This window comes from Hemiscyllium ocellatum, chromosome 28 (assembly GCF_020745735.1).
Source record: "Hemiscyllium ocellatum isolate sHemOce1 chromosome 28, sHemOce1.pat.X.cur, whole genome shotgun sequence".
Taxonomy (NCBI): Eukaryota; Metazoa; Chordata; class Chondrichthyes; order Orectolobiformes; family Hemiscylliidae; genus Hemiscyllium; species Hemiscyllium ocellatum.
In genome coordinates, this window is record NC_083428.1 from 27,574,419 (window position 1) to 27,595,976 (window position 21,558).

Here is a 21,558-nt window from a genome sequence, read left to right on the forward strand (position 1 = left end):
CCTATCGGAAAGATGTTGTGAAACTTGAAAGGGTTCAGAAAAGAGTTACAAGGATGTTGTCACAGTTGGATGATTTGAGCTACAGGGAGAGGTTAAATAGGGTGGGGCTGTTATCCCTGGAGTGTCAGAGGCTGAGGGGTGAGCTTGTAGAGGTTTACAAAATTATGAAGGGAATGGATAGGATAAATTGACAAAGTCTTTTCCTTGGGGTGGGGGAGTCCAGAACTAGAAGGCAAAGGTTTGGGGTGAAAGGGGAAAGATATAAAAGAGACCTAAAGGGCAACCTTTTCACGTAGAGGGTGGTATGTGTATGCAATGAGCTGCCAGAGGAAGTGGTGGAGGCTAGAACATAGAACATTACAGCTCAGTACAGGCTCTTCAGCCCGCAATGTTGCACCGACCAGTCATACCAATCTGAAGCCCATCTAACCTACACTATTCCATGTACCTCCATATGTTTGTCCAAGGACGGCTTAAATGCACTTAAAGTTGGCGATCTACTACCGTTGCAGGCAAAGCATTCCATACCCTTACTACTCTCTGAGTAAAGAAACTACCACTGACATCTATCCTATATCTATCACCCCTCAATTTAAAGCTATTTATTACAATTGCAACATTTAAAAGGCATTTGGATGGGTATACAAATACGAAGGGTTTGAAGGGATATGAGCTGAGTGCTGGCAGGTGAGACTAGATTGGGTTGGGATATTCAGTCAGCATGAATGAGTTGGACCGAAGGGTCTGTTTCATGCTGTACATCTCTATGATTCTATGACAAACTCTAATTTTATGTTCAAATGCGGTCCAAATAAAGGATAACATCCAGTAGCTTTCTTAATTACCACTGTACCTGCATCTGTACATTTGTGACTCGTGCACAAGATCACATACACCTAAGAATTTTTCAGTCGTTCTCTGTGTAAATGATTTTCTTTATTTTTTTACACCCAAGTGAACAACGGGTGGCACAGTGGCTCAGTGGTTCGCACCGCTGCCTCACAGCTCCAGGGACCCGGGTTCGATTCCAGTCTCGGGTGATTGCATGTGTGGTGTTTGCACATTTTCCCCATGTCTGCATGGGTTTCCTCCCATAGCCCAAAGATGAACAGGCCAGGTGAATTGGCCATGCTAGAACTGCCCATTGTGTTAGATGCATTCATCAGAGGGTGGGTTACTCTTTGGAAGGTTGGTGTGGACTTGTTGGGCCGAATGGCCTGTTTCCATACTGTCGGGAATCTAATCTTAACTTCATATTTTTGCACATTCTACTCCATCTGCCAGATTTTTCCCAATCTCTTAATCTATCAGTATGCACCCTTGATATATGATCTTCATAATTCCTATATATTATTGTACCATCGTAAATTTAGCCATCATGCTTTTATTTTCAACTCAGTACTTTATATAAATAATACAAAGTTAAGTACCCAGCACAGACTCTCTGCAGAATACCACTCGTCACATCCTGCTGTTCTGATAAGGAACCAATTATGCTTTCTCTAGGTTTTCTACCAGCCACTTAATCTTCTGCACATGATAATGTGTTCACCCCTACATCACAATCTCCTACTCTATACAATAGTCTTTTATGTGGAAATTTTTCAAATTCTTTCTGGAAAATCAAGTACAGGATATCAATGAATTCCCTTTTACCTAACATTCATGCGACTCCTTCAAAGAATTCCACAAATTGGTTAAACAGGATTTTCACAAAATCATACTGACCCTTCCCAAGAATATTCTCAAAGTGCCCAGTGATAATCTGCTTAGTGAATGACAGACATCAAGCTAATTGGTCCAACGTTTCCTGTTTGTGGCCTCCCTTGCACCTTGATGGAGGGTTTATATTGTCATCTTCCAATCTGATAAAACCTTCCAAATTCCCCAAAGCTTTGGAAAATTAACACCAATGCATCTACTACCCAATAGCCACCTCTTTTACAACCCTAAGATGAAGTCCATCATGAGCTAGAGACCTATTAACCTGTAGCTCCACTGGTTTGCTGAGTATACATTTCCCAGTGATTATAATTTCACCAAGTTCAGCTTTGCCTTCAGCCCTCTGATTTACAAGTAGCAGTAGAATTTTTTGTATCCCTTATAGTGAAGGCAGATCCTGTTTGAACATTGCTGCTCCAATTATCTTCCCTCTCCACATCTGACAGGCTGCTTGTTTCATGACTGCTTGGCTCTTTAAAAGCCACTTCAAAATTTGTTCTGACAATCAGTCATCTTCATTTCCTTTCAATATTTCAGGTGCTGCAATTGCAGAAAGGTACAGGCTACAGTCTTGTGAGTGAACATTAACAGGTTTAATTAAACATAACTACTTATAAGGCATGGTGAGAGGTCATGTAAATGCAGCCTTCCAGACTCTGGCTCCAGTTCCAGGACATTTGATGTCATTACTTTGTTATAACTCCTTTCACACAATCAATTAATGATTTTCTCCATAGTAAAGAATGTCCCAGCACATAATTTCAATACCCAGCAGACAACTAATGAAATACAGAGATACTGTTGGATAGTTCTCTGCAGAATTAACTGGCCCCGATAAAAGGAAAATACACAGATAATTGTACTTTTCAAAACAGTCTGTGCTGTAGAGTAGGGAACCTATCTAACTGCATGACAGACTTTGAAACTGAAATTTTTTACATAAAATGTACAAGATTGTTCATATATTAGTTGATTCCAATAATACTGTATGTAGGGAGTTAAACCCAAAACCACTCTTCAGTAAAATGGATTTAAGGGTGGGAGTGAATTACAGCAAAGTACAAAAATGTAATTCAGTCTCCTCTTTAAATCATACATCATTTTTATATTTCAATATTATCATCACACGCCAGACTAGCAATACAGACCAAGGTCAATTTGCACAATGTGCCTGCAACGATTCTTTGAAAGAGCTATCCAATTGGTCCATTCCTTTGTTCCTTCCTGTAATTTTCTATTTTAAATCCCTTTGGAAGGTAATGTTTAATCTGCGTCCACCACCCTTTCAGGCAGTGCATTCTGGATCATGAGAACTAGCTACAAAATGGTAAGGAAAGGCAGAAGGATCTGCAGCCTGCAGAGCTTGGGAAGCTCCATCTAATGGTAAAAGCATGGATCTGCAGATGTGATTGAAAGTCTCAGCAAATTTGATATGTTATACAAATACATTAATTCCATACTTAGAAAACAAATCAACTTTAGACATGTCCTGCCTGATACATGCCCACTCAGAACAGCCAACTAGCTGCCTGGAGTGTGTGGGAGTTATGAAAGGAAGTTTGGTTCTCTATTTCTCTAACAAAGTGGCTGGTCCTCACTCAGCTTGAAACAGTCTGAAGCAATCTGCCTGTGTTTGTAAAAGTACTGGCACACGCTACTGGTTTATATCAACAGGGTTCACAGGACTCATTAAAAATGATACCTTTTTCCCATAAATTAAACAATTACCGTAAAATATAAATCGATTTAGGAACAGTATCATTGGAATTTGGCTCCTCCAGCCTGTTCTGCCATTCAATGAGATCAACACTTATTTAATTTTTAATTGAATATGGTTTAACTCTAATTTTTGACTATGTTCTATTATCTTAGCCTCTCAAACACTGGATGTATACTCTTTCTATCTACCCTGGCTGTTGCCCTAAAAAGTCTTGAAACATTTGATGAAATCACTCCTTATCTGTTGAAATTCCAGGAAGCAAAATCCTAGCTACATAATCTCTCTTTATAATTTAAGCCTTGGAATCCAGGTTTCACTCTGGTAAATCTATATTGCATTTTCTCTAATGGCACGTTGCCCAAAAAACAGTCCACAACACTCCAGATGTGGTTGATAACTTCTACCTCCTGTATTCTAAGCTTCAAAATATGACTGTTATCATACTGTCAGAGACTGCTGAACATAAAGTTGAAATTTCTGTTATCCACTGAAAGAAGAAAGTAACAAGATTCCATGTTTAAAACGCTACTATCTAAACACTATCTTAGGTTACTGATATTTAACTTGGATAAAAGCAATAAATGTGATCACATATATTTTAAAACTGAAATCGCCACATGAACCTGATTTTAGTTTGACTTCCTTTCAGAAAATCTTTTGTTACTCTTCAGGCCCTGAGAATTCCTTCAGTTCTTGGGACTAAATTAAAGTGCTGCAGTTTTCAGGAACTCAATTCTGCTGTTGCCCTTTGAAGTGTGAGCTTTCTTGCAGTCCTCTCATTAGCCACCAGATAAGTGGGTTTTCCCTGACTTCTTAAGCACCTCATGATTGGGGAAACTCAAACTCAAGCACAGGCTTCACTGCTCACTGGCTTAGAGCCTGCACCTGAGAAATAACATTGATTCCTGACAGTCCTTTTTGCTCTCGTCTCCAGTTACTTTTCAGCTCTCATCATACACTCTCTTTCTCTGGCTGTTGAACTCAGGTTTACATCCACCAATGTAGGTGTCTGGTGCTCCATAAAAAGGACCTTTTGGAAAAATTCCAGAACTTTCCAGGATTCCAACCAAGACTGCCAGAACACTCCTCTTTCTCAGAGGCTCAATGAGATGGCCAATAGACACCAACATTGATTAAACTTTAAGTTCAAAACCAAAGTTCTTAACCCTGATGTCAGTATATAGAATTCAAATCCTGATGAAGGCTGGGCAAATCTCATCAGACATGATTTCTGCAGTCCCCTTGCTCTGCAAGCTGCTGTTCACTGTTTTTTCTATTCTGACATTAGTAAAAACAAACATAGATCAACCTATGAACTGCCATTTCTTGAGGTGTTCTAGCAATACCTAAAGCACAGCATTTTAATGATCTTACCTGTACAAATTTAATCCTCTCAAAACTAAAGATGATCTTTAAAATATTGATATGAATCACAGTAAACTAAGTATGTCAAAGACCAGCATTCTATTAGCTTTATGATTATTTCTTATAACTGTAATTGGACTCCAAAAGCACTCTGGCCCACCATTGTTTCAAGTTTTTCACCATTTAGAAACTATTGGTGTCCAAATTAGTTCCAAAGCAATAGACCTATAATTTACCCACATTAAAATCCATTGTCCACAGTATTGCCCATTCAATTAATCTATTAATATCATTCTAATTTATTATTTTGTTTATCGTATTTGTGAAACTGCTTTTGTGTCATAAACTTACTATGTACAAGTTTATTTATGTGTCATTCAAGGGTTAAAAAGATTAAAACACCAGAACAGGAACACTAGCACTTAGGTAACATGAGAACCTCTGAGGCTTTGCTCTTGGATACTTTAGCAATTTACCTGTGTGCATTTTCCAACAAGCCTACAACTAAATAACCAAAGCTATGCTCTTAAACATCTATAGTATAGCACAAAAAGCTGACATGTTGAGAAGTACCTTGTTATTAGCAGCTATGTGTTTTTGAGGCTGGTCCAGGGTGTTGACATTGGAGTTCTCGCTACTTTCACTTCCACTGTCGTCACTTAAACTCAATCTGAAACAAAAAGGAACACAATATAACTGATCAGTCCTGAGTGAAAAAAACATATTGCTGGTACTGGTGTACTGGGAGACAAAAGCCTGAAATTCTAGATTATAATCTAGACTGTCTCCTGCACCAGATTACCTCATTTAATACCCTAGAAGGAAGAAATGTCATTAACAATAAATACCTCAGATGAGAAAAGATTTTTTTAAAATTTGTATTCCTCTACAGAAGAATTTAACTACAAATGGGAACACTGGCAACTGGGTCATCCAATTGTTTTCACTTCTGAAACTTTGCCCTTGACTACTATGGCAAATCACCCATTTTTGAATTTCTCAACAAGCTGCCTTAATTAGACCAAATGAAATGCCCATACCTACTCTTCACATCTGTTAAATCCCTTTGCCTTAGATGATACTCATCCTCATTTTGATTACCGTATATACTCATGTATAGGTTGAGTTTTGAAGCCCATTTTAAAGCTGAAATTAGGGGGTTGGCTTATACACAAGTAATTAATTTCGAGGGGATGTAATTCATGCTTGGCATGAGTCAAAAAATGGGCAAACAAATTTGTATAACACACAATTCATGAAATAAAAACGAGGAGCAGTTTAAAAAAAGGACTGTTGGAATTCTATTCAAAAATGTTCACATGAAACTGTTGATAATATTTGATAAACACTTTACATCAAAAAACTGATATTCACAGCAAAAACCTCTTCTCACCATATATCTCAAATATTATGGGATAGCTGCTTAAAACAAAAGTTATGGGTACATGCAAAAGTCCATTAGAATCCTTCAAATTCACTGCCCTCATCAGCTGCACCACTGAATAACTCATTCTAGTCACCTGGGTCAAGCATATCATCGTATAGATCATCTTCATCTGCATTCTCAAGAGAATCATCATTTGCTTTGTCATCACTTCAATCTGATCATAAATAGACATCCGCCATACAATCTCAAACATTAGAAATTCTACAATCTTTAAAGGCTTTCACAAAAATTTTAATTCTCATCTCCTTCCAAGGCTCAACAATCCACTCACATACAACTGCAAAAAATGGAGCACGCATGTTACCACCCTTTGTGAAGTTTTTTCCCCTTCTTGCATCCAAGTGCCCCATTTCTTCCATACTAAGTCCTTCAAAGGTTTTATTGATGCTAACATCCAGTGGCTGCACCATGTTCGCAAGGTCTCCAGGAGTCATTGCAATGTCAGTATTGTTAGCTCGAAGTTCACTGATAACAAATTTCACTCCGTATGGTCTGAACATATCCCAAGCTAGTAAGCATTTTTCTTTTCTAAGTCCACTTGGTCGCATATTCCAGACCTCCCTAATCCAAATCTTGCAGCCACCTTCATCCTTCCACCCTTTTTCATGGAGGAAGACAGCAATGCCTTTCAGAATTTGCTGTTTGGGTGAGTTTTCTGTTTAAAAATCACCATAGGCTTTAACTTTGTTCCATCTGCCATACAACCAAGTACCAAAGTGAATCGACTTCTTTCATGGCCGGTAGTCTTAACCAAAATTGTTTTTGGTCCAATCTTGTCCACAGATCTGTTCCCTGGCATATCAAACTTCTATGAAGCTTCACCCATTTTACCATTGTATGAGAACCTGTATTCATTTTTCTTCCGATTTCTGATTACAAAGCAATGGAACCCAATTAACTTGTCATTAAGTTCTGCTGGTAGACGTTGAGCAATCTTGGTTTTCTATCTAAGCACTAAATCATACCTTTTCATAAAACCACTGCACCATCCGGCACTGGCTTTGAAGTTACTGAATCCATCTTTTTTTGCTTCGTTTTTAGCACATACGTTGTTGAGTCATTATGTTTCCGTTCTAATGACACTGAATTACAGTCAGCAAATTCTTTTTCTAGTTGTGGTCACTTGTTCAGCTTTCCTCGGTTTGTGTAGTGCTGTTTTGGCATAGCCTTTAACTGTGTGGCTTTTTTCCTCCAATCACAAACAAATTTTTCAGAAACAGAACTCTCTTGCTGCTAAGCTATTGTTGGTATTCACTGCAACTTCAATAACTTTTAGTTTAAACTGTGCTGTTTCTTCATGATGTCATTTTTTCAGAAAAATTTGGAGGAGTTTTACAATAAGTTCAAGCACAACTGTACATGACATCTACTTCTAAGAAACTGAGGCAGCAGCAGGAAGACAAGGTTGAGGGCTGCCATAGGATGTCGTTGACATTTGAATTCACAGGTCAAATATATGTATGTAAATATTACCTAAATAAATATATACAGCATATATAGTTATCAACATTCAATTTAACAATTTGAAAATCACTTTGTGCAAATATATACTGGTGCATGTAACATGTGATAATGCAGGTATTGCATTTGAATCAAAAATGTGCAAATCATGCCATTTAAGGCTGCATATATGGTCAGCAAGAGACCCCTGAAAAATTAGGATCAACTTATAGATGAGGTATATGTAAAATACCAGATTTTAGCCAAAATAAGGAGTCTACTTATACATGAGATCGACCTATACATAAGTATATACAGTAGATCAGAAACTTCTCATTCTGTCTTCCTTTGCAATAAATGATATTTCCTGTTTGTTATATAAGTCTATTTAGGTGTCAGTTTTCCTCAGTTAACAGCACTTTCATCTTGAGTGCTCAAGGATTACAATAGAATTTGAGCTCACCACCAACTAAAACCCTCCCTTCACAGACTTCTGAGTTGAGTGCACAGTGTATTCAAACCAGAATACAAATCTTACGATGGAAGATGATGGAGAAAAATGGGGTGCGGGGTTTCTCAGTTGCTGTGTGGCTGTACAGTGTACAGGGAATATTGTTCACCACCTTAGAAAACATTCCAAAACAGGATGAAAGGGCCACTCCACTGGCAGAGGCCAAGTTTTTCAGATGTAATATTATGAAGGACATGCACAGCTCAAAGAAAATACTGCAAACATTGCTGAGATTCAACAGTGTAACATTCTCTGGTGGCTGCTTATCCTATTTGTTCTCTTCATTCTCTGTCTCTTCTAAATATTCATTATTTTCATTTGGTCAAATAAAAGTCACCATGTCGAAGGTGGGGATAGGAGCTCTCTCGTTGTATTGTCATTCTATACTTAGTTAAATTCAGAGAGCTCAGATGCACACTTACCAAATAAAGGTTTGGGCAGACCCCAATTATATGCAGTAGTACCAGTGAAGTTATCCAACTCAAGTCATGCAACATACAATTATATTTTCTAGCATTCTCCCTTCTACATATCCAGCTGAATATGTAGACTTGAAGGACTCCAGAGGGCTTGCTGAGCTAAGCAGAAAAATCAAAAGCCTCATGACAGATCTACACATCCAGGTTAAGTCAGGAAATAAGGCATCCTTCACAACCATTATTAATACCTTAGCATTCTACCTGTGGTGCATCAGGGAGCACTGACTGGATTCTGAATCTATCTTACTGGCATTTTAAACTCTAAAGATATTATTCCTCCACTTTTCTGAGGAGGGCAGTTGCAGTTAAAGTACAAGTCTGATCACTCACTGGATAAATAATAAATACTGAAAGCTCCTCACTAATAAAATAAGAATAGAAATTGCCATCAATCTTGAGGCCTCTGCATGGCCTTCTACTATCAAGTGGTTTAGAGCGGTTTGCTTTTACTACAGAGGGGCCTTGAATCCCAAATAAGATCGTTTTGGTGCATCTTTCACAGCTAGACCTCCAACCCTATCAGCATCCAAAGAAGCACCATTCTTCATCAACTTCCATTGAGAAGTGCCATTGAGAACAATTACTCCACTTTACTGTCACAATCACAATTTTCTCCTTTATAGTGAGCTATCGACCTTTAAACACAGAACCTGCAATTGATTTAGAGGTCCTATTGCACCACTCTAGAGAAAATCTTCTTCAGTGTTTATAAATTATTCAAAATATTGGGTACTGTATATATCACAAAATTTAGCCTGGCTCATCTCTTTATTACAGGATAAAAACAATGACTGCAGATGCTGGAAACCAGATTCTGGATTAGAGTGGTGCTGGAAAAGCACAGCAGTTCAGGCAGCATCCAAGGAGCAGGAAAATCGACGTTTCGGGCAAAAGCCCTTCATCAGGAATACAGGTATATTAACCGTTGAACTCAGATTTGATTGGCATGACTGTATAGGTCTGTTATTTAGACTGTCTTAGTTTCTGTCTAACCCACAGCTCTGATGAAGGGCTTTTGCCCGAAACGTCGATTTTCCTGCTCCTCGGATGCTGCCTGAACTGCTGTGCTTTTCCAGCACCACTCTAATCCAGAATCTTTACTACATGAGCAAGAGGGTCCATGACACAGTTGCCTTTTTGTGCGAAGACTACAAAATAAATCTTTAGAGTTTAAACGGTCAGTTCTAGGATTCAGCATCAGCATCAAGAATGAATTTCTGAATCAGTTTTGAAATCGCAATCACTCTTACAGCTGGAATTCAGAAAGTTCATCTATTAGGTTAAGTACATCATGAGTAACTGTTCCTCAATGGATGGAACCACAGAGCTGTGGGTTAGACAGAAACTAAGACAGTCTAAATAACAGACCTATGCAGTCATTCCAATCAAATCTGAGTTCAACGGTTAAAATTTTGAAAAGATTTAATTGTAGATACAGAGAAACTACCTGCTTTGCTGGAAATAACTCAAAAACAAGGAACCATAGAATGATTAAATTAGAATTGGGTTATTCAAGAGGGAAAATGAAAAGTACTGCGTTGCATGAATGAAAGCATAAATATAGGATTTTCTTTCTCTCAACAGGCTGTGGATTTTAGGATAATTGGAAATTTCAAGGCTGAAACTGAAATTTTTGTTTGGCAAGAGTACCAAAGCATAGAGCTATGGTGAATAAACAGAATTAATGTACAAATCAACAATGATCTAATTAAATGTCAGTGCAAGCTTGAAGAGCTGAATGGCCTGCTCCTGTTTTTATGTTTCTATAATGATAGTCCTGGAGAGCTGAGAAAGGACATGTGGTCCTGCATAGCCTGTAGATGAAAAATATTAGCTAGTTCTGTTGTTATATAATCTTCTAAATAAAAATAGTTGCAAAAGTGCCATTTATTTTGTGCATTCTCTTATACAAATAAGAATAAAATTGATTGACAGTACTCAATTTATAGTACAGTACACCATAATATTTGATAGACTGATGAACCCCAGCAAAAAAGACTAATTATTGTTCCCTCTTTTAATGAAACAGGAATCTTATTTTGGAATATTAGAAAATACCAAGCCTAGATTTTCAAGTCCATTCCCAATACATAAATGCATTACTCCTAGGTATCACAGAGGTGATCAATTTGGAAGTCATATTAAAGTCACGAAGCATTTCATGTCTATGCAGCATACAAATAGCTGCCACAATAGGACAACATTATCCAACTGATATATTGGTACAGGCTGGGTTTCCTGCCTTTGGAATATTTTGTTAATACAATTATGAATTTGGGCAAATTAACTGTAGGAGAGGGGACAAGTACTGCAAAATAAATTTAAAACATAAATCAAGAAGAGGAGAGGAACAAGAGAGGCGAGACAAAAACAGAGCAGCAGCAGACTTAGAAGAAGTTAGTATGGGATTAAAAAGGAGAAGCAAGAGCAGAGATGTCCCCGAAGTAGACAGACCGCAGTGAAACTGCTTCAACAAAATCAAAGAACATAGAACATAGAACAAAGAGTGATATCACAGGACAGGCAGTCATCATTGGTGGGTTTTCTCCATGTCTCCTGACTGGATATTGATTATGGTTAAGTACAACTTTAACTTAACAAAGATAATTAATACTTTAAAACTTCAAACCTAAGTGCTTTAGTTTGAAAGAGTTCAGTGCTTCTGGTTGCTGGCTGACATACAAATAAGATTCTCCTTGTTTATACTCCAGTAGGAGAACAGGTAAAATAACAGCAGAGCTCCATATTCTATTACATTAAGGTACGTCACAGGAGCTCAGACCTGTCCTACACAATGTGGGAATTCCTAGATGTTTCTGAAAGCCTGGATAACCACGGTTATGGGAAATGCCTGCAGCTGGAGTATCACAAACTCTGTGTTTTGGAGCTTATGCGGCAGCTGAGGACACTGTAGTGCATTTGTGAGACTGACAGATACATGGAGTGCACATTTCAAGAAGTTGTCACCCCATAGCTTAAGGAACTGTAGGCAGGAGGGAATAGGTGACTGCCAGATAGAAGGAAGGGACCAGATGGATCCTTGAGCGAATGTCCCCTGAGTGAACCTCACTTGTAAACTATTTCTTCGACTTCAAAAAGGGTGAGAAAACAGTTCCATGTGGAGGAGAGGCAGAGCCAAGGCCAGGGGCATATGTTGGTCAGTTACTCAGGGGAGGGGAAAGAGGACAGGAGGAATAGGGAGAGAGGATTAATGTGGCAGGGCAATGGTGGTCAGAGCTTATTAGTGAAGGAAGTAGATAGATGCTTCTGCAGCTGCGCAAATGACTCCAGGATGGTATGTTGCCTCCCAGATGCCAGGATCAAGATTATCACAGAACAGCTGTAGGACATTCTGAAGGGGGGAAGGGTGAATAGCCAGAGGTCACAGTCATGTTGGGGCCAAAGAAGATAGAGAAAGAAGATAGAGAAATGAGGTGCTTGCAGACAAACTGTAGGGAGTTAAAGGAGGCAGTGGCATAGCAGTAGCGTTATTAACCAAGTTAACGCTAACTAATGGTCTGGGGAAATGGGTTTGAATCCCATGGAGAAATATAAATTCAATATTTTAAAATCTGGAGCTAGCTTAATGTAACCACTGACAATTGTAAAAACCTATCTGGGTTACCTAGTGCCCTTTAGGAAAGGAAAACTGCCATTCTTAGTCTAATCTACACATGACTCAATCTGCCTTAAATGTGATTGACTCTTAACTGTCCTCTGAATGCAAACATCCCATGAATAAATAACAAGAAGGTAGGAAATTCAAAAGAAGGACTTCAAAGGTAGTAATCTCCAGATTACTGCTAGTGCCATGCGCTAGTGACTATAGGAACAGAAGGATATAGCAGTTGAATGTTGCAGAGATGGAAAAGGAGGAGAGCTTCAGATTCCTGAAATTTATTGGGAGTGGAGCCAGGGAGGCTGGAACTTGTACAGATGGATAGAAACAGGTCGCACGCCCTTACATAGAGGTTGGTTACTGTTGTTAGGGTGGATTTAAATTAGACTGACAGGGGTTTAGAATCCTGATCAGTAGTTCAGAGCAGAGAGAAGCTGAGATGGAATTAGAAGTTCAAACACAAAGAAGTGAGTGTGGAAGCAAGCGAAACAAAGTAGGGGAGCATTTTGGAGATAGTGACCTTACTTATCATTTGCCATAACTATCCTAAATATAAGCATGGGCCTGGAATAAAAGTTTTAAAGTAAGGAAAGGCTGATTTTACTAAGGTTTGATTTAACCAAGTGAATAGGGAGCAGCTACTAGTAAATAAAACTGTGTCAAAGCAATGCAAGTTGTTGAAGGAGGAATTAGCAGAAGCAAAGGGCAAATATGTTCTTATATAAACAGAGCGGGAACAAGACTGAAGAATCCTGGATGTCAAGGGGCATAAAAGTTAGGATTAGGAAAAAAAATGGGCAGAATAGATGGTTAAGGCAGCATATAAGATATTGCCTTTATTAGCTGAGGCACAGAATATAAGAGAAAGGAGGTAATGCTGATACTGTATGAACAGTTGGTTAGGCCATAACTATAATGCAATTCAGGTCACATAAAACGAAGGATGTGACTGCATTGGAGAGGGTGCACAGGAGATTTACCAGGATGCCACCTAGGCTGTGAAGATTGGATAGTATGGGGTTGCTTTTCTTGGAGCAACAAGGGACCTGATAGAGCTGTATAAGATTACATGGGGCATAGAAAGGGGGGATGGGAAGGCACTTATCTAATACTAAAGGGGTTAATAACTAGGAGGAAAAAAATTAAGACGTGGCAGTCAGCTAAAAGGGGGATTGAGAAGTAATTTATTTTATTTTTACACAGAGGGTGGTGGCAGTGTAGAGCTTTCTGCATTTGAATAGTAGCTAGATATTCACTTGCCATTGCCATAACTGATGCTATAGGTCAAGAGCAGGGAAAATGGGATTAGTGTCATGTGATCGTCATTGAGTAAGTTTGCAGGTCTCACCAAAATTGAAGGTGCAGTGGGCAGTGAAGAAGGTCACCTCAGAGTACCACAACATCTTGACTAGATGGGCCAGTGGCCGAGGAATGGCATATGGAGTTTAATTTAGATTTAGGAGTTGGGAGGTCTTATTGCGGCTGTACAGCACATTGGTTAGGCCACATTTGGAATTCTGTGTGCAATTCTGGTCTCCCTGCTACAGGAAGGATGTTGCGAAACTTGAAAGGGTTCAGAAAAAGGATGTTCAAGGATGTTGCAGGGTTGGACGGTTTCAGCCATAGGGAGATGCTGAATAGACTGGGGTATTTTCCCTGGAATGTTGGAGGTTGAGAGATGACCTTACAGAGGTTTATAAAATCATGAGGAGCATGGACAAGGTCTTTTCCCCAGGGTGGGGGTGTTGAAAACTGTAGTGTATACATTTAAGGTGAGAGGAGAAAGATTTAAAAGGGACCTAAGGGGCAACTTTTTCACGCAGAGGGTGGTGTGTGCATGGAACGAGCAGCCAGAGAAAGTGGTGGAGGCTGATACAATTACAACATTTAAAAGACATCTGGATAGAGGGCTTAGAGGGATGTGGGCCAAATACTATCAAATGGGACTAGATTAATTTACGATACCTGGTCAGCATGGATGAGTTGGACTGAAGGGTCTGTTTCCATGCTGTACATCTCTTTGGAGATAAATGTGAGGTCCTGAATTTTGGAAAAGCAAATCAGAGCAGGACTTATACACTTAATGGTAAGGTCCTGGGGTGTGTTGCTAAACCAAGAGACCTTGGAGTGCAAGTTCATAGTTCCTTGAAAGTGGAGTTGCATGTAGAGAGGACAGTGAACAAGGCATTTGGCATGCTTTTTTTTATTGGTCAGAACACTGAGTATAGGAGGTAGGATGTCATGTTGCAGCTGTACAGGACATTGGTAGGCCACTTTTGGAATACTGTGTACAATTCTGGTCTCCCTCCTATAGGAAAGATGTGAAACTTTAAAGGGTTCAGAGAAGATTTATAAGAATGCTGCCAGGGTTGGAGGATTTGAGCAAAAGGAAGAAGTTGAATTGGCTGGGGCTGCTTTCCCTGGAACATCAGAAGCTGAGGGGTAATAAAATCAGAAGGGGCATGGATAGAGTAAGTAGACAAGGTCTGTTCCCTCGGTGGGGGAGTCCAGAACTAGAGGGCATAGGTTCAGGGTGAGAGGGAAAGGATTTAAAAGGAACCTAAGGGACAATATTTTCACACAGAAAACATTGCATGTATAGAATTATCAGCTAGAGAAAGTGGTGGAGGCTGGTACAATTTAACATTTAAAAGGCATCTGGATGGATATATGAATAGGAAGGGTTAAGAGGGATTTGGGCCAAATGGGACCAGATTGATTTAGGATATCTGGTCGGCATAGATGAGTTAGACTGAAGGGTCTGTTTCTGTGTTGTACACCTCTATGACTGACATGGATGTGATGGGCTAAATGGCCTCCTTTTGTGCTATTAATCTATATTGACTTGGGCTTAACAAGAACATCGTCAAGAGAAAAAAATATTCTTCTTCTAAAGTAAGTACAGACTCTTAATTGATTGTGACTAGTTTAGTAGTAAATCTCATCCTGGGCTGCAAGTTATTCAGTAAAACAACTTGGGAAGCTTTTTATTTTTTAAAAGGGTTATTGGTGCTTAGACTTGGTCAAGGTATACAAAGGTGATCAAAATTTCTACCTTGGGTCCAGAGTGCACAGCTTCCAAACAATGGTTGAAACACAACTGAACTTTCTTTGTCACATTCCCATCTGTTAAGCTCACCGACCTGTGATCTCTGCTAACTGCGATGTTTTTTACAGGCCTTTCCTCCTCGGAGCTGCTGTCATCATCAGAGCCTTCGGATTGGATTTCCTCTACCATAGACCGCAGGGGCCCTAGAGAAAAAAGAAGTTGAACAGGGATCAACAATTAAATTGATGAGCAACTGGCATCTGTATCTCTCCATGTAGTTTAGTGTAAAGTACAATACTTCTAGTAGTTTTTTTTAACTTAATAGGCAACAGTAGAGATTGAGTTATTTCAGTCTGAAATGACATCATTAATAGGATCAGTCTTCTACAGTTACCTACTTTCTCCTTTTGAAAAGTCAGTCACAAGGAATCCACTATCAAAATGTCTTCTTAGTCAGATGCGCATACAGACTTTTCTCAGCTGCCAATAGGTGGACTTAAAAAACAAAATCAAGAAACACAAGCAATGCATACTTTTTATCTTAGTTTCTAAAATAGAAAGCTTTTCAAAAGAGCTTTGTATTCAAGTATCCAAGCAAGAGGTGTTCTAGTATCATTAAACTGGTTCTACATTCTTCTCAGTTTCATAGTGGGCGGCACGGTGGCACAGTGGTTAGCACTGCTGCCTCACAGCGCCAGAGACCCGGGTTCAATTCCCACCTCAGGCGACTGACTGTGTGGAGTTTGCACGTTCTCCCCGTGTCTGCGTGGGTTTCCTCCGGGTGCTCCGGTTTCCTCCCACAGTCCAAAGATGTGCGGGTCAGGTGAATTGACCATGCTAAATTGCCCGTAGTGTTAGGTAAGGGGTAAATGTAGGGGTATGGGTGGGTTGCGCTTTGGCGGGTCGGTGTGGACTTGTTGGGCCGAAGGGCCTGTTTCCACAGTGTAAGTAATCTAATCTAATCTAATCTAATAGCCGATGCAGAGGAAAGATCTAAACAAGGAAAGATCTGAAAGAAGAATATCTGCAGAATGGGGAGAGGTACAATGCTTCCTCATGCTTCAGAGCCCAGAAGGGTAGCATCTCTATAGTTATCCAGTTTTCATGGCCAAGGTCATGCACCATATAATCTCCATCCTGCCCGTACATTCAAGCTCACTGCCAGGATCTCAAACAAATCTATCAGGCCTGAGTGTCCCCTCCTTGGACTGGCATCAGAAGGAATACCTTTTATGCAGACTAAAAATTACATTTATTCATTTACATGGTCCTGTTATTTCTAGGCAAAAGGTATATATCCACATATTACACAGTTTTCACTGAAAAAAAGGCTACGAAAACAGCCAATCCTCACTGCAACCTGAAGGTCATGCCTCGATCAATCAGAATCAACTTGTTTGTTCGGACTTAATAAGTTAACTAAAACAGTAACAATTCCTATTTTTATCTCCATGCCAATACAGTTCTACTGACCAGCAACCTCTTCTCATGCTATAAATTGCTCTGTCCTTTCTAAACTTGGTTTTCTTACATTTCAGTCCTGATAGGTGCAAGATTAAAAAGTTGGTTTTCAGATCTCCTTTTAGCAATGTTAAAGTTCTGTACTTCCAACAGGAATTTCAATTGGTCTACAAGGCTCAGTACCACAGCTCGACATTTATTGGTAAATTTAGAGTGAAATGTAAGGTGCATGATTAAGGAGTTTGTAAGTCGCATAAAAATTGGTTTATTGGTTGATAGCCGAGACAATAGAGGTCGAGAGCAGGAAATAAACTGCAAGCTGATCAGGTGGGCAAAAAGTAGCAAATGGAATTCAATCTAAAAATGTGTGAGTTAGTGCATTTGCAGAGAGCAAACAAGTAACGGGCATGCACAATAAATGTTTGCATGCTGAGAGGTGCAGAGGAACAATGGAAAGAATTGTTTTTCAGTGCTATATATTTTCGATATTTCTATTTGTCGGAGGAGGAAATGAAAAAGTCATCAGCAATGGTCCAATCCATGCTGAAATGATAGCTTAAAGGACTGGAAGCTAAAAATGTGGATAAGTGGGATAATTTACAGAGAGGGTAATGCTGATGGAACAACAGAAGGCACAGAATACAAAGGAGGCAATACTGACCATTGAGCTTGTTTCCGTGCTGTGCATATCTTTGACTCCATGGGGCTGGGTCTGGCCATCTTTGAGACCACTCTGGCTACGTCCTAATACTCAGTCTGCTTTGAATATTATTGAGCCATGTCCTCAGTTGGGTGAAGTCCTTTTAGGTCATAGGAATTTAGTACTTAGGTGCAGGAGTAGGCTATTTGCGCCTTTGAGTCTACTCCACCTTTCAATAAGAACATGGTTGACCTAGGTTGTGGTTTCAACTCCACATTCCTGCCTGGCATTCCCCCATTACCCTCAACTCCCTTGTTTATCATCCATACTGACAGAAGATCAATCACCCTTCCACAAAATTACAAAAACATTATAAATGACTGGAAAGAAACATAATTATCATAACACAATAAAGCAATGAACAAATGCTTAACATTAGAAAGAAACAGTCAAGTCAATGACGAAGCATCTGAAACAAATTCATTGGCGGGCAGTGGGCAAATACTCAAATCAAATTTACTCAGTCTACCTTCATTCTGTATATCTGGTCGCATTTAGGCTCATTTCAGGACAGATCCAGAGCACGAAAAATATATGTGAACTGTTGTGTGAACAGCAATGTTGAGAAGATTCCATACCTTGTCTGTGGTTTTGAGATGGTGCAAAATCGGAATCTGAGCTTGAATCTGAACTTGAGCTTGAGTTGGACTGACTAGTCCGTACAGACTAAACAGAGAAAAGAATGTAAGTCAGTCATGAAAATTACTGACAGCTAATAAACTGAACTCAATATTAATAAATCACAGCTTATTTTTAAGTTCTTGTGAGGACCAGATGGGTGGCAAGGTGATTGCACACCTTGCTTTTGTAATTAGCCATAGTCCATCAAGGACCATTTGGTATTTCTCTCCATTAAAGAGAGATCTGCATAAATGACTTTCAGGTACAGGCCTCGTCTGTTAGCTACCAACCTGGGACAAGTACCAGCTTGTTGGCAAGTCTTTGTGCTCACATGCCAGTGCCAAAAATAATCTGATTGGCAATGCAAGGGAATGAGTGTTTTGAAGAGGAAATCTCAGTAGGGAGGGAGGAATGTAAATCTTGGGGATCCACACATCTCCTTGTATGAATGTGTAATGGGTGAGGTGAGGTGTATTATTTGTCTAAAAATGCTCAAATTGGATAGAAGCCTGCAGATTGACCCAGTGCTTTGAACTGTAGTGATTTACAGGAGGTTTTACGTGAATATGCAGAAGGGAAGTAGCCAAGTAACTTGCTTCCACGACAACATTCTGATCAGATTCTGTTCAAATTGCAGCTTTAGCTTTTTTTTTCGCAGGCTACTTGCTTACATCATTACTCTTCAATGCAAACTTGCATTTATAGGAACTGTAGTTTGGGCAGCAGTAAAAGGAAAAAGGCAAGGTGCTATCTGAAAGGTAAACAGGCTGATTTAGGAGGCTGATTTAAGAGACTGAGCAATTCAATCAAGGTCTAACAGTACTTATCACATTGCATCAACTTTTATGGACAATTATTTTCCAATTAGGGTAGAACGTGTTCTTATCTGGCAGTCTGATGATGCACCTGCACCTTTCAATTACTTGCGTGCTGACAGGACAGACAAAATATACTGTCAAGAAGCATTAGATTATTATTACTTGGTATGATGTTGAATTGGGAAAACAAATGCTAAATGTTGATCTACAGTCAATATTAAGGGACTAACATAGTTTCAACATGGAGAAACAGTGGAGTCCAACTGGAATTGTGCCATGGATTTAAGATCATTTAAGAAATATACAAGTCAAAAATACACGCGAAATTGATCATTTCAAAATCTCCTCCAATTTGGATGTCCAAAACAAAGCTGAAGATTGCATCATTGTGGGATCAATTTGGGAATGAGTTTCAGGATGTTACTTGCTGCATTTTAAAACAACGTGATGACAATTTTAATTGTATTCTAAAAACAATGATAGCAATTGGAGAGTGGCTGCCCTGTTATTATCACTGCACCCTTTAGCCAATGATAACCACACAATGAGGCGACAGATTAGCAAGGAGTGTCTCTTGTATCTTTAGCAGTGATAAAAGGTCCCAGAAAAACAGGAGAAAAGCTTCACATTGGTATTGTAAGGTCTGCTTTCCTACAGATCAGACGTTACACAGAGCAAGATGCCTGTGCTAGAGATATTGTAAAAAATGTGCAGTGATGATGGTGATGTGTCTCAGGATAATATGGATGGATGTCCTACTGACCCAGCACCAAGCCTCTCTGATATCTGAAGTATGGTAGAAACACTAATTGCCTACTGGTACTGGTTAGAGACAAAAAAAACTGCAGATGCTGGATTCCAAGGTAGACAAGCAGGAGGCTGGAAGAACACAGCAAGCCAGGCAGCATCAGAAAGTGGAGAAGTCAACGTTTCAGGTGTAACCCTTCGGTGTCTCCACTAGTAGCTTCAAATGATCAGAATAAAAGGCAGCAAATTACACAGCCAGTGACAGTTGAAGCCCGCTTTGGAGGTTAGCCAGAGATTAGAGTGCTGCATGCACCATTAACTCACTGACCGTTCTCTTTCACTGCTCCTCGACAACTCTGGGTAGGAACAACTCTGCTGATGGTTTTTGATGTGGGGATACACATATCTAAGTGCAGCGCACCTTGGTTCGACCAACCCATCATGCCTCCCTTACTCCTACTGTCTTCCCAAAAAGCAGAATTGGAAAAGAATTCCAAATGAGAATCCACAGATTGGGGAATGGGTGGGACACATGGTAAAGAAAAATGACAACCTCTCAGCAAACAGCACTAAGACAGAAATGAAGTAGTTGATGCAGTGAAAAGTCAAATAAATTTATCAAAATGGAATCTCTGGAGCTTTTTGTAAATCCTACCCATGTAGCTACTGTTTCTTCAAGTTTTTTTTTCTGTTGTGCCTAGCAACCCAGGATATGTCTTTTACAACAGCAAGAACATGGAGGTAGAAATGACACCATTCAGGACATATGACATCACCATATCCTAATACTGTATAGTTTGCATGCACTCATCCCAAACAAAACAGGTGGGGTAAGACTGCTGAAGCCAAAGCCAAAAATATATTAGATGCTAAGTCAGAGTCCAAGAAGAATGGAATTCCAAAAATAAAGAGAGAAAATGCTACCAAGTCTCAGCAGGTTAGCAGCATCTGTGGAGAGAAACAGAATTAATGTTTTGAGTCCAAAGACTCTTATTTGGAAGAACTCTGAAGAGTCACATTGAACTTGAAACTTTAACTGTTCCCCTCTACAAATGCTACAAGAGTTGCTGCTGTGTTTCTCCAGTGATTTCCTCTTTTTATTTCAAATTTGCAACATTTGCAGTACTTTGCTTTTAATATGAGGATGGAACTCATGTTCATTTTCCACTCTGGGCTACTATGCTAACAAGAGTGACCAAGATCAAACAATATATTTTTATACATGCACTTGCAGCCCATCCCCAATTGCTCTGGCAAAGGTGGTGGTGAGTTGAATTCTTGCATCCCTGCAGTCCATGGAAGTTGATACATCCAGAGCGCAATTAGCGAGAGAGTTCCAGGATGGTGACTGAGTGACAGTGATGGAACAGGATATATTTTCAAGTCAGGTTGGTAGATGGCACATGTCACTGCCACTGTGCAGCAGCAGTAGAGGGAGTGAATGTCTGCAATAGAGACTTCAGTGCAAGTGAAAACTTCCACAGCAGGATGTCACTGCATTTAGAAGCAACCATATCCGGAATGTTTCAATACTTAACAATGATATTAAGGACAAGACAAACAAAAACACACATGATAATTCCTAGAAGCATGGCATTCCAACCAGAACTCTATCAACAAACACACTGAGTTAGACCCCATCTACCACCCCCTGAGAAAAAGAACAGGAAATAACATCATCACAGAAAATGACATCACCACAAGAAATGATATCACCAACCCAAAGAAACCCAAACATATAAATAGAAAGCAGGAATCATGAACCTGGAGGCCCACTGAAGATGTTACCCAGTAGGATGACAAAATGTCTGGAAATGAACCTTCCAGCTCAGTGAGCAAATCTACATTCAGAACCTCAA

General features: G+C 39.6%; 1 protein-coding gene across 1 annotated transcript in view; it reads right to left on the reverse strand.

Annotated features, from left to right (window-relative positions):
• The window catches only part of LOC132828817 (protein ENL-like), a 112,468-nt gene that overhangs the window by 12,831 nt on the left and 78,079 nt on the right, over positions 1-21,558 (reverse strand). Inside the window, exons 7-9 of the mRNA XM_060845962.1 lie at positions 18,092-18,179; positions 15,447-15,555; positions 5,381-5,477 (exon numbers count right to left, since the gene is read on the reverse strand). Of these exons, the coding sequence (XP_060701945.1) occupies positions 5,381-5,477; positions 15,447-15,555; positions 18,092-18,179 (294 nt within the window). The remainder of the gene's footprint in view (positions 1-5,380; positions 5,478-15,446; positions 15,556-18,091; positions 18,180-21,558) is intronic.